This window comes from Echinops telfairi, unplaced genomic scaffold, assembly GCF_000313985.2.
Source record: "Echinops telfairi isolate 266 unplaced genomic scaffold, ASM31398v2 ScPeMD7_1;HRSCAF=3_0, whole genome shotgun sequence".
Classification (NCBI taxonomy): domain Eukaryota; kingdom Metazoa; phylum Chordata; class Mammalia; order Afrosoricida; family Tenrecidae; genus Echinops; species Echinops telfairi.
Genome location: NW_022103896.1, coordinates 83747372 through 83761157, shown reverse-complemented (window position 1 = coordinate 83761157; position 13786 = coordinate 83747372). Strand labels below are relative to the sequence as shown.

Genomic DNA, 13786 nt, shown 5'->3' with positions numbered 1-13786 from the left:
AATGAATGTACAAATGTGCTTTACACAATTGATGTATGTATGGATTGTGATAAGAGTTGTATGAGCCCCTAATAAAATGATTAAAAAAAAAAAAAAAAAACCTTTATGGGGGTTGCTATGAATTCCATAGCAGTGGGTGATGATGGTGCCATGGGAAGAGGATTGGTTTGCTAAGCAACAATTTGTCAGTTTGAACCCATCAGCTCCTCTGTGGGAGATGAGACAGCTGCTTCTGTCAAGAGTTAAAGCCTTGGACACCCTGTGGAGTTCCTTCAAGTTCGCCACTGAGTCAGAATCAGCAGTGAGGTTTTGGCCTTTATCTATGGATTCCCTAACCATCTTCCCATTTGGGGGGTTGGTCAGTATTATAATAGCATTTATTTTTAAAGTTTTCACGTCAGGTAAGTTCCTTTTATTTTGTTCTTCCTTGAGAACATACATTCCCAAATTAGTAATACTGTGACATTCAAGTCTTATTATCCACTAGTAATTGAAAATATGAAATCTAGAAAAAACATACCATGTAATTACTGGGTTATTTATGATCCAAAGTAATATTTATTCAGCCAGTCTTGATGTAGAGTTTAAGTATGATTTTTGCTAGTTTAATAGTTCAAATGTGAGGCACATGTGAAAGCCCTGCCTGAAGTGGGAGAGGTGGCAACGGCCATGCTACACCAAAGGTCAAGGGAGGATTCTGAAACAGAGAAGAGAAGTAGCACTGAGACTACCAGGCAGAGCATCCAGCAGGCCTCCTGGCACATGGAAGCTGAGGCCAAGGGACCATGTGGTTGGGCAACAGAGAGAGAGAGTGAGAGAGAGAAAACTGGCTGGTGGCTAAGGGGAGGCACTGTTAAGGACCAAAGACTGGAACTTAACGTTATACGGACATGGCTTGTGGTAACCTGTTAACTTCCCTAACAAACCTACACAATTGTTGTCTGAAAGTATTATGTGGCCTCTGTAATGGGTTATTGAATCTGGTGAAACAGCATGCTGGCAGGAACACTGGTCTCAGAGTAGTGTACAGAGGGGAGGTGCGGGCTTGTCTGACCTCTCGTCACAACAGGCCTTGGGCTGCTACGGAGAGCCACCTCCTTTCCCTGGGTAGCTAAACAATGTCAGGCATGGCCTCTACACCGTCCACTCACTACCATGACATAATAACAACCCAAAAGAGTTAATATAAATGGCACAGAGTGCTGATTATATAAAACCCAAAAAAACCATCCTTCTATCTTGCCCCCAAAGAGCTAATTCAGACTCACCTCCTCCACCAGCTGGACACCATAATCCCTTTTAAGTGGTTGGATGGTCACACCTCTTCCATTGACAAGCTGGGTTAAATCAATAGGTTGAGTAGGATCAATTCGACCCAAGTCAATAAGATACTGCAGTCTATTAAGACTCAAGGGCTGATACTGGTGTCTGAAGCTACAAAACAAGAAAGTAGCAGTCAGAAAACTAAAACTCAGTCAATTCAATCGTCCTGTCACTTCTCCAAATCAATTCAGTTTTGTTGTGTTTTCCTCCGCCAACAAAACCGGATACTTTTGAGTACATTGCTGAAACAAACAAAAAACAAATAAAGCCCTCTTGAGTACAACCCCGAAACAAACAAAAAAATTAAAAGCCAAAACCCTTACCACACAGTCAATTCCAACTCGTAGAACCGCCCCATGTGTTCCTAAGACTATAACACTAAGGAGCAAGCACTTAACCACTGAACCACCAGAGCTTGAGCACAGCCCAAACATGTAACACCATTAACTAACACTGATAATGAAATGATGCCAGTACTTCTTTTGTTTCACTAAAAACATGCTTCACTCATTTCACTGAGTTCACATTAATGGGGTTCAAAGTAGTGACTGTAGTTACCGTTTTTAAGGTACCGGTAAGTAAGCGGGGCTGCATATTTTATATATATGTTACTGCTGAGCCTCCAATCACAAAAGCAGGTATTATTCTCCTCAAGTGGTGCAAAGAGTTAAGTGATAAATGAATAAACAAAAGGCTGGTTTGTGACTAAAACCCACCCAAAGATTGCTCAGAAATCAAGCCTGGAGATTACCTTCAAGCTTGACAACCCCGTGGAGCAGTCCTGAGGTCATTCAAACCAAGAATCAACTCAAAAGCAACTAAGAATAATAATCGAGGCTAATTTTGAATACCAATTAGAGTCTCGCTTACTGCCATTGAGTTGATTTTGACTCGCTGGAACCCTATAGGTCTGAGTCCTGTATGTTCCCAAAACTGTTAACTCTTTGCGAGTAGGAAGTCTTCTCTTTTCCCCTAGGAGGCTGGTTGTTCAGAACTGCTGACCTTGCAGTGAGCAGCCCAACTCACAACTTACTCCTCCACCAGGGTTTTTCTCTTCCACAGTTTAGCGCATGTTTGTAGTCCACAATGGCGTTGGATTTGTTCTCTACAGTTGTTCAGTAAGCTCAATGAGGAACCCGAATAAGATAAGGGGATTGGTAATTTATTACTATTTGAACCTGACTACTGATGCATCTTTGTTATTATTGGCAGGTGTCATCAAGTCCGTTTGAGTCAGAGCAACCCTATGTGCAACAAAACAAAGCAATGTCTGGTCCTGCACTGTCCTCACTCCCTCTTTATGTTTGAGCTCATTGTTGCAGTCACTTTGTCAATCCAAGTGGAGGGGTTTTGTCTTTTTCTTTGTTAGTTAAGGAACCCCGGTGGCTAATTGCAAAGATCTCAGTTCAAACCCACCAGCTGCTCCCCCTAGAGAAAAAGGAGGCTGTCTGCTCATCTTTCAGTCTCAAAAATCCTATCTAAGGTCGCTAATAGAAATCAACTCCATGGTAAGGGAAAAAGAGCTGGTACCAAGGGCTCAAGTAGAAAGAAAATGTTTTGGAAATGATGACGGCAACATATGTACAAGTATGCTTAAGACAATTGAATGACAGATAGTGATAAGATTTGTAAGAGCCGCAAATAAAAATTTTTTTTTAAATCAACTCCATGCCAATGGGTTTGGCTTGGTTTCAAGGAAAGCAACATTTGCAAATATTTGCTACCAAAAACCCTCAAATTTCTAAGTTGTTTTTGAAATGATTACCAGCAAAATTTAGTGTTTCTGCTTGTAAAAGCAAAGAAACCTTACCTGTGTCCTTCATTAAACCCGTATTTCGGAATCCGGATGTAAAATGGAGTCTGACCTCCCTCAAAGCCCAGCCTGGGCCGAGTTCCTCTCTGCCGTTCTCCTTTATGGCCTCTGCCGCATTTTCTGCCTCTTCTCCGGTCTCTGGGTCTTCTCGCCTACAACGAAGGGGGGGAATCTTACGATGTGTGAGTAAATGTATTTTTTATACTGCCTCTCACTTCTTCACTGTGTTTTCATAAGCCATTCATCCACCCAACCAACCAGTATTGACAGGCACATCCGACTGAGTACAGCAGCTTTAGTTGCTCACCGGTCTTCACATTCTAAATTAGCAGAATTTTAGTTAACTCTTGCATGCTGCGCTTCAAATGCAATTTCCTATATGTGGGATGGAGCCAAAGGATTTTACAAGAGACTGAAGTTGGAAAAAAACTAGAATTAAATATCCACGCCAAAGTTCATAGAAAAGGGCAATGGGAAAAAACTGAGAATTGATTGTAAAACACAGTAATTGTCAGCCATATATATAATTTCGCTTAAGGAATAGTTTGTAAAGAACTAATTTTAATTGACTCCTGTCACTGTCCAAAAACAATTGAATCTGCAAAAATGACAGTACATCAACTATAAATAAACGTTCTAGCTGCACTCAGCGCGCCATAGAAGTGAAATATCAATACAGAGCTTCCCAAGGAAAACGTATATCGAGAAAGCACTTCATTCCAAAATCGATTTTGAATGAGACAATTTTTTTGAGACAATGACTTTGTAGTGTTTCTGACATTTTGCTCATCCGCCCTAGCACACTCCCGGCTCTAAGTCTTTTTCACTAACTGGGCCAACACTGATTGCCCTCTGCGCAGTGCACAAACAGGAGTTCTCTCCCCCCCCGCCGGCAGGGAGCGGTCGAAAAGCGAGGGGCGGAGGGGGAAGAGGCACCCCGAGAAGCCAGCCCCCGCCTTCCGCACCGTGGACAGTATTTACCTGTTTCCTGGAGCCGGGATTCGGCTTGAGGTTGGCCAGGCTAACTCGCGGCAGTGTCCGCAGCAGGTCGAGGGCCCCGGTGCGGCCGCCCTGCATGGCGCACGACGTGACCGCAGGAAAAAAACGGCCGCGGGCGACCGGAGCGGAAGCCGCGTCCACGTGACCTCCAGGCCGCGCTTTACGGCCGCTCTGCGGCTGCGGTCCGCCCCTGTCGCAAAGCAGCGCTCCGCGCTTTGTCCGCAAGGTCTTGGGAACTTTTGTCTTTGGGGGGGTGGGGGTTTCTCAAAGTGAATGTCCGCGTCTCTCCGCCTCGTAGGATAATGATTTAAGAGATCGTGCTCTGGCCTCTGGCTCTCATGCAGTATCCTAAACGTAGCACATTCCTCTCCGCCGTGGCTAACGCACGAGTGTGTGCTTTCGGGAAAACTGTTGACCACTTTTGACCTTGAATATTTTGTCTTACGTAGTAGTCTGTGAGACTCAATCGTGAATAAAAGAATGTGAGCGTTTGTTTACTTTGAACTTCTGTGTCGATACACCACAAATTAATGCTCAAGAATCTTGCTGCTATAATCTGGCTCCTCAAAACATTGAGAAAGATTCAAACCTAGGATTTTCCATTAGTGTGCTGCTATTGTGCTTTGACTCACTAAATTCTTACCTTCATTTACTAATAGTGATGGGGACCATTTGAGCGTTTTAATATGTCGCGCGGTATATTACATTAACCTTATTACTCTATTCAAACCAGTTTGAACCACCACCAGTAGTAGTAGATATCGTTCCTACCTTTTACAACAAGGTCAAGTAGCTTACCTGTAGTTTCACAATCAGGAAGTGACAGAATCAGGACCCAAAGTTACATTGTTCCCAATTATAAATGTAATGTTTCTATAAACCTAAAATAAAAACTAAAGTACTGTCACATGGATTCTGACTCATATCAACCCTATAGGACAGGCCGGAACTGTCCCTGTGGATTTCCAAGACTAAATAAAAATCCGTACAGGAATAGAAAACCTCATCTATTTGCACCCCAAAGAACATAATTGTTTTTAACTACAAAAACAAAATATCTACAACAAATTGACAACTCCAGAAAGCTCTTTTTCCATTTAACATTATCAACCTTTACCACCCTTGCTAGTAGCCCTGGTTATGCATTGGGCTGCTAACCACAGGGTCAGCAGTTTGAAACCACCAGCCACTTTGTGCGAATGAGGAGGCTTTCCACTTTCACCCAGCCTCAAGGGCAGTTCTAATCGGTTCTGTGGGATCTCTATAAGAAAAAATGTACTCTATGGCAGTGAGTTTTTTGTGTGGTTTTGTTTCTTTGTTAATCCACCTCTGCTATGAGCCCTGGTGGCACTGTTGGGTAAGCATCAGACTTCTATCCAAAAGGTGGATACTTCAAACCTACCAGCTGCTCTGTGGGAGAAAGTTGAGGCTATCTGAGCTCATAAAGAGTTACCCTTTCAGAAGCCTTATATGAGTCAGAATTGACTAGATGGCAGTGGGTGGGCAGTTTCCCTCAGTAGAGGGGTTGCAGGATCATGGTTAATTGTGTTTGCATTAGTTTAAGAAAGGGCCATGCTGATTTCCGTAGCGGGTGCACTCCCTAGTCTGGTCATTTGAGTTAGACTGCCACTCACCTGGTCTAAAAGTCTTATGCTTGTATAGCTCAAGTAAATATCTAATACCCTACCTATCTAATTCACTCCTAGGGACACCCTGCCTAAGGAGCCAACTCCATAGTTATAAGTCAGGCTACTCTGATCATAACTTTGACTCTGCTACCTATGCTTGGAAGCACTCCCCTGTTACCTCAGCAATTAAATGCTACTACATGACCACAAAGATCTTGAGTTAGAAAAGCAAAAATGAAGAACATGCTCAATAAATCTTAAACTGAAAGAACTCAAGAAAAAGTTAAAGGAAAGATATCTATTAACAGATTCTATAAAACACAAAAAGATTCTATGGACAAAATGATGTGATCCGAATGAAATGAAGATAGAAGAATACCCAGCATCACTGTACCGAAAAGAACCTGTCCACACCTCACCATTTCAGGAGGGAGCACGTGAGCAAGAACCAATGATGCTGAAGGTAGACATTCAAGCTGCACGGAAAGCATTAGCCAAAAACAAGGCTACAGGAATTGTTAGAATACCAATTTAAATGTTTCAACAAGCTGATGAAACATGGGAAGCACTTACACTTCTATGCCAGAAAATTTGGAAGACAACTACATGGACCACTGACTGGAAGAGATCCATATTTGTACACATTCCAAAGGAAGATGAGCCAACAGGATTCTCAAATTATAGATCCAGAGTTGTATATTCTCACCATTTTCATTCAATCTGTATGCTAAGCAAATCATCAGAGAAGCTGGATTATATGAAGAAGAATGTAGCATCAGGTTTGGAGAAAGGCTTATTAACAACCTGCAATATGCAGATGTCACAACTTTGCTTGCTGAAATTGAGGAGGAATTGAAGCACTTGCTGGTGAAGGTCAAGGGTTGCAGCCTTCAGTATGGATTACAATGCAATGTAAAGAAGACTTAAGATCCTCACAACCACAACTGAGCCAATAGGTAACATAATATATGGAAAAAATGTTGAAACAGTCAAGAATTTTGTCTTGCTTGGTCCCACAATCAATACTCATGGAAGGAGCAGTCAAGAGATCAAAAGACAAGTTGCATTAGGTAAATCTGCTGCACAAGACCTCTTAAAAGTACTGAAAAGCAAGAATGTTACTTTGAGGACTAAGATGTGCCTGACCCAAGCCATGGTATTTTCCATTGCTTCATCTGCATGTGAAAGTTGGACATTGAATTAAAGAGGCTGAAGAAGAATAGGTATAGTTGAATTGTAATGCTGGAGAAGAATATTGAAAGTACCATGGATGGCTAAAAGGGCAAAGCTATCTGTCTTGGAAGACGTATGGCCAGGGTGTTCCTTAGAAGCAAGGAAAGCATCTTATATACTTTGGACATGTTATCAGGAGAGACCATTCCCTGGAGAAGGCATCATGCTTGGTAAAGTGGGGGAAAGCGATAAAGGACGGCCCTGGAGGATATGAATTGACACCATGAGGGTAACCCAGGCATGGGCAGGGCTTCATTCTCTTTTGCATAGGGTTGGAACCAACTTGATGGCACCTAACAACTTGGCCACTACTCACATGGATCCCAGTCAGCCCCACTGCAGGCAGAGCCTTAATTCAATTATGGAAGTTTCCACTGTCAAGCTTGGCTAACATGAAATAGCAATCGCAGGAGTCTCCAGAGATGCTGGGACTCCCTTCAAACTTTGTTTCTTCCTGCTTTGATAAAAACTGTGCTTGTGGCACTCCATTTGTGGCTTCATGTGTTTAATCCCAATTTTAACACGTGCCAATTTCCCTAAGCCTTTAAAAATAAGTTTTTCTAAATATATAGTAGGTCTGGTATTTCAGCTTAGTGTAGGGCATCTTGAAACTCATTCTTCAATGAGCTAATCAAATAGACTATGAGATCCTCTCCTAACATTGAACAAGGAATCTGTGCTAATTGTTGTTGTTGTTGTTTGGGTTGGGTTTTTTTAGCTGCTGCTATCAAGTTGGTTCCAACCCACAGCGACCCTATGTACAACAGAAAGGAACACTGCATGGTCCTGGACATGTCCTTATAATACTTTACCTTGAGGTGCCCTTTACAGTTTTCTATTCAACTCTTTTACTTCATCGTTTCCTCTAGTAGCTTTAGCTACTTTTATGTTCAAGAACAAGTTCCAGAGTATCTTTTTTTCCCCCAGGGTATCTTCTAACACAGTGGTTCTCCACCTTCCTCATGCCGTGACCCTTTAATACAGTTCCTCATGTTGTGGTGACCCCCCCAACCATAAAATTATTTTTATTGTCATTTCATAACTGTAATTTTGCTACTGTTATGAATTGGGCGACCCCTGTGAAAGGGTCATTCGACCCCCAAAGGGGTCGCAACCCACAGGTTGAGAACCGCTGTTCTAACACACTGACAGTATTCCATTGATGTTGTTATTATTGTGGTTAGGTGCCATGAGGTCCGTTCCAACCCATAGCAACCTTAAGCGTAACAGAAGGAAGCACTGCTCAGTCCTACTCCATCCTCACAATTGTTCCGATGTTTTAGTCCATTGTTGTTGCCATGGTGTCAATCTATCTCCTTGGTTATTGTTTTTGCTGCCTCTCCACTATACTAAATAGGACATCCTCCTTGAGGGACTGGTCTATACAGACAACATATCCACAAAGCATGTTAGACTAAGTCTCGCCATCCTTGCTGCTAACAAAAGCTCTGGGTCTTAAAGTCAGCAGTTTAAAACCAATCTCAGAAACCCATAAGGGCAGTTCTACCCTGTCTGAGACACTTTAAAAAAAAAATCAAGCAAAAGCTCTGGGTATGCTTCTTCCAAGACGGATTAGCTTAGCCCCTTGGCAGTCAATGTTGTTTTCAATATTTTTCACCAGCACCACAATTCAAATGCATTCATTTTTCTTACAGAATCATTCATTTAACCGATCTGATAGGCCACTGGCCACAGATAGGAGACACTGGACCCAGGGAAGCAGGAAAGTGAAGAGTAAGCGGAGCTCAGTCTTCCTCAGGGTCTCTATGATAAAAAGGCCCAAGGAGACATCACCAGGCAATGACCTAACGGAGAGGTTGGACTCCACCCGACCCCCACACAGGCACATCAATCGACATAAAATCTAACCCTCAGAGACCACACCTTGTCACCTTGACACCTGTACACAACTTTTAGCCACAAATAATCTCCAAATAAAGTCATACCTGCACTTAATAGGATCCAACTAACATGAGTATAACTAAAATAATAAAGATTAGAGTAGAAAAAATGAATAGGAAAGTAGAAAATGGAAAAAATCAGCAAGAAAATACGTTGGTTCCTTGAAAGGCTTAACAAAATTGACAAACTACTGGCAAGCTTAAAGGAAAAGAAGATATAACTATCAAGAATAAAAAATTCAATGGACATCACAATAGAAACAAATGAAATTTCAAACAATAACAACAATACTATGAAATACCATCAAATTTGAAAACTTAGATGAAATGGACACATTCCTAGAAACATAATCTTGTTGTTAGGTGCAATTGAATTAACTCCGACCCAAAGTGACCCTGTGCACAACAGAAGGAAACAGTGCATGGTCCTGCACCATCCTCACAATTAATCCTATACCTGAGTCCATGGTTGCAGCCAGTGTGGTAATCCATCTTGTTGTGGGCTTTCCTCTATTTTGATGCCCCTCCACTTTACCAAACGTAATGTTCTTCCCCAGTGACTGGTCTCTCCTGACAATATGTCCAAACTATATCAGCTGAAGTCTTGCCACCCTTGCTTCTCAGGAGCACTGTGACCATACGCAACAAGAAAACTAGGGGTCCTTAGCCAGCTCGGAGGTTCTGCAGCTGCTGAAGTGGTAGTCAGTCAGAAGTAGGGTTTTCTGCTAGACTCCTGTTGGCTCTGTGGGTGGGAAGTGCCTTCCCCAAAAGATATCAATGCATCCTGAATAGGAAAAACAACTTCTTCTACCTAAGCCATGACATGTCAGTTATGAGGATGTGCCCAAGAAAAAGGCAGAATTTTTTTCAAAGCTATGTATTTAAATTCTTTTACAAAACAACCTTATCACCTTCAAAGTACTTTCCATTACACTTAACACAATTGTCAAATCTGCAATTCCATTCTTGGAAGCATTTTTCAAACATCTGTTTAGATGGCTGACAGCACCTCCCTCATTTTTTTTTAAACCTATTCTTTGCCATCAAATTGCTGTTCTTTCATGTCCCTCTTCAATCACAGAAACAAAAATAAGTTGCACGGAAGCGAGGTCAGGTGAGTGAGGTGCGTGGGGCCAGAGAGCCCTGCTAGTTTTTGCCAAAAACTGGTGAATGAAATGGCTGCATGAGCAGGTGCATTGTCATGGTGGCAAAACCAGTCCCCCGTCTGCTACAAATCAGGCTTTTGTTTGTCATACAGTTATTCAATCTTTTCAGAACCTCCAAATAGAAAGCTTGATTAACAGTCTGACCTGGTAGAATGAACTCCAAATGCACTATTGTAGTATAAGGTTAGGGGGAGGGTGGGGGTCAGCCCCCCACCATTACCCTCGGGTTCAGCATGCACAATTGTACGGTTGTGATGCATAAATATTATATTAAAGTCATCGAGCGCATGAGTGATAAAAGAGACATTACAATAAGGTGACCAGATTTTAACATGGTAAAGCGGGACAAAAGCGGGACACCATTGATAAAACTCATATCCTGGCGAAATAGCCACATGGCAGCCAAGAACTGTATACCCTAGCTTGTCGTGCATTCTTTCAAAAAATTGGGACTTTTTAAAATGCTGCGGGACGCCCGAAAAATTGTTAAAAATCAGGGCTGTCCCACCAAAAGCGGGACATCTGGTCACCTTACTTTACAATAATGCCGTCAGACACATTACATGGTAGTATGCTCACCTCACCCCCGCTTGGTGGTCCATGTGGAGGGAGAGGGAATGGAAGGAGGGCAAGGGAACAAGGGAGAGAGGACGGGGAAGAGAGGAGAGAGGAGGAGCCCAGTGAGAGAGCTCTGTATTGCTGACCCAGGCCTATATACCTTTTGGGGGCGTGCAAGCCCACTAATTACAGATAAAGACATACTTCACAGGAAGGGGTTGCACTATAGGCTATACAGCAATGAGAGGGGTTGGTCTCGGGACATACACACAATAGGAAGAGGAGGGATTGGGGGTATACATGCGGCAAGATGGACAGATCCTAGATACAGGATGGCAGCCTAACTTTGGATGTCACAGAGCTGATTTGACTTGTTCCTGGGTCAACTGGTAGACCATTATCAGTAGGGTGAGAACTCCTCCTACAGGAGCCAGTCCATTGTCCCCAGAGGCAGGGAGTAGGCCCACCACCCTCCCACCCCCCTGGTGTGGGGAGACAGCAGTCTGCCACCAGGGTGGACGTCTGTAAGCTGACCTCCCCCCACACACTATCCCCATCACATCAAAAGAAAAAGAAAGAACATTGCCTTGATCTTTGATTTCACTTGAGGAGCTTTTTTGGGACAAGGAGACTATGGCACCTTGCACTGGCTTGATTGATGCTTGCTTTGGGGAGGTCATAATGGCCTTAGAAAAGAGTCTGGGTCACTTTAGAGCTGTTCATTCAAAGCACGGCATGGTTCCACTCCATGCTCTGTTTCTGTTCCGTCAGAACCCAAAGCACAAATTTTGCAGCAACCCTTCTCATTCCCAAATCTTCCACTACAATTTGCTGAACCTAGCTCTCAAGATAGTCCAGATAACTTCCCCATCTCTTCAGTAGTCTGTTGTCAATCTTTGAGCACAAGGGCATGGATTTTGTCGCATATTATCTATTTGGGAAGTTCATGGACATCCAGAATGAGGTTTGTCATCCATCAACATTTCACCTTTTTTGAAACAAGAAAACCACTCATACATACACTTGAGTTTTTCCCAGAGCGCTGTCCTTGTAAGCTTTGTTCAACATCACAACGGCTTCTGTGGAATTTTTCTGAGCAGGAAACAACATTTCACAGCCTCACCCTGTTCGCTTAAATTGGCCATCACAAAAAACAAGGTTTGAGTGAAACTGCTTTCATAAAAAAATTCACTGTGACCAGAGAGAGCCTTCTCAGATGACACCACTGGGTGCACTAACTCAAAGCAAGCTGCTTGATGCTCACCAACCAGGAAAAATGCATACTATGAAAAAGCCCAGCAAAGCATTTTCCGGTTTGGGGGTGGGGGGGCATCCCCTCCTATAAAGAAATCCCACTTTGGGAAACAGTCTTCAGGAGAGCCTAGATGAACTCATACAAACTCATCAGATCACCCCCTAACTTGACCTTCAAGTTCTTCAGTTTGGTAAGGCTATAAAATTAGCCTTGGCTCAGATAGTAGGGAACAGATTCAATTTCAGCGGCTCTCTAAATATGTATTGATTCTGTGTTAATGTGTCGATTTTTTTTTAATGATGTTGTGTTAGTCTGGGTAGACTAGAGAAACAAACCCATGGACACACATATGTGTATAAGAAGGAGATTTACATACAAGAGCAATTGAACATTGAGAAAAAATCCCAGCCTAGTCCAGCTCAAGTCCATAAGTCCGATATTAGTTCATTTTTCCAATATCAATCTGAAAAGTCCTCTTCAGACTCACGAAACACATGCAATGATGCCGAACGCAGAAGATCACAGGCCAGTGGGTAGAAAGTCTTTGGGTCCAGTGGCATTGTAAGCATCTCAGCACTGGCAGGGGTCTCTCTGTGGCTTCTCCAGCTTCTGAGGTCTGGTTGCGTCCATGACGCTTGTCTTCTGCAATGTCTCCCAGAGAGTAGCAGAGAGAAAGGTCTTCTGCCTCCAAGGAGGAACTACCAGATTTCCCAGAATTCTCAGGAGAAGCCCATGCCCACGGAAGTCTCACTGGCTAGCTCCAGATTGACAGCCTAGACTCCACCCCTCCACTCTTAATCCTTAAATTGATACCAGATTAGGTGACTACCACAGACAATGAATTCAGAGAGGTGACAGAGCTTATTAAAGTGGATAAAGTGAAAATTGTAGCCTGTGATGGTAAAAATACCAGCTTGAATACTACAGAATGAATAAGGAAAAATAAAAAGGCTTTTTCAAGACCTCTTCTGTTGTTATTCATCACTTTTTGAAGAGATGCATAGAAGAGACTTTTAAACTGGATTCTAGCAATGCAGAAATGACTACACTGTGATATACTAGAAAAGAATCCCCATAGAGTAAAGCTCACAGTTGTGACTTTTGACAGTACCTTTAATATACAGCACGGAAACACTGAACTTTTTAAAAATGACAAATCAGAAATTATTGCCTTCCTACAAGCATTCTGTAACAAGCTAATTTTAAAACATAAATTGAGTAATAACTGGTGGAGCAATGTGAGGATATTGGATAAGCATCTCTTTACTTTCATTGTGATCAAATAAAAACAAGACACCCCTCCCCCCCCAAAAAACGCAACTAGTGGAAATATTTTAAAGACTCATCAATATGGCAGGGTACAACTAACAACTAACAAAATTCAGCCTAATTACTAAAAAAAGAGACTTATGAAAAGTTCAATGAAACATTACCATTTACAATAGCTACACAAGAGATGAAATGCTTAGAAGTAAACCTGTCCAGAGAAAACTAAAAGATGCTACCATATGCCAATGAAACGGTTAAAGGGGGGAAAAAAGAAATCAATTGAGACCTACATAAATAAAAAATAGCTCTTGTTCCTGGATAGGAAAACTTAACATTGTGAAATTGTCAATATTACACAAAGCAATCTGTAAATATAATTTATATCCAGACCACTTATTTCAGGCTTAAAGAAATGGAAGAACTACCTACCAAGGGGGTTAGGTAGTTCTTATGACCTATCAATCAGGTGATATCCTGGTGATGTCTCTTTGGGAGTGTGGCCTTTAATTAAGAGAGACACTGAGAATTTCTCTCTTCTTACCTTTTACCCTCCCTGCTTGCTGGGATTCTCTGCCTCTAGTGCTGATGCAGAGAAAACTGTCAGCAGCCTTCCATTTTCCCACCAACCGTGGTTCTGTGTG

General features: G+C 42.4%; 1 protein-coding gene and 1 pseudogene across 1 annotated transcript in view; one reads left to right on the top strand and one right to left on the bottom strand.

Annotated features, from left to right (window-relative positions):
* Positions 1–4235, bottom strand: part of MRPL15 (mitochondrial ribosomal protein L15) — a 19359-nt gene extending 15124 nt beyond the window's left edge. The window contains exons 1-3 of the mRNA XM_004697559.4: positions 4118–4235; positions 3134–3288; positions 1269–1434 (exon numbers count right to left, since the gene is read on the bottom strand). Coding sequence (XP_004697616.1) covers positions 1269–1434; positions 3134–3288; positions 4118–4213 — 417 coding nt within the window. The 5' untranslated portion in view covers positions 4214–4235. The remainder of the gene's footprint in view (positions 1–1268; positions 1435–3133; positions 3289–4117) is intronic.
* Positions 4236–10350: 6115 nt separating this feature from the next.
* Positions 10351–12838, top strand: LOC101639588 (annotated as a pseudogene).
* Positions 12839–13786: the final 948 nt, after the last annotated feature.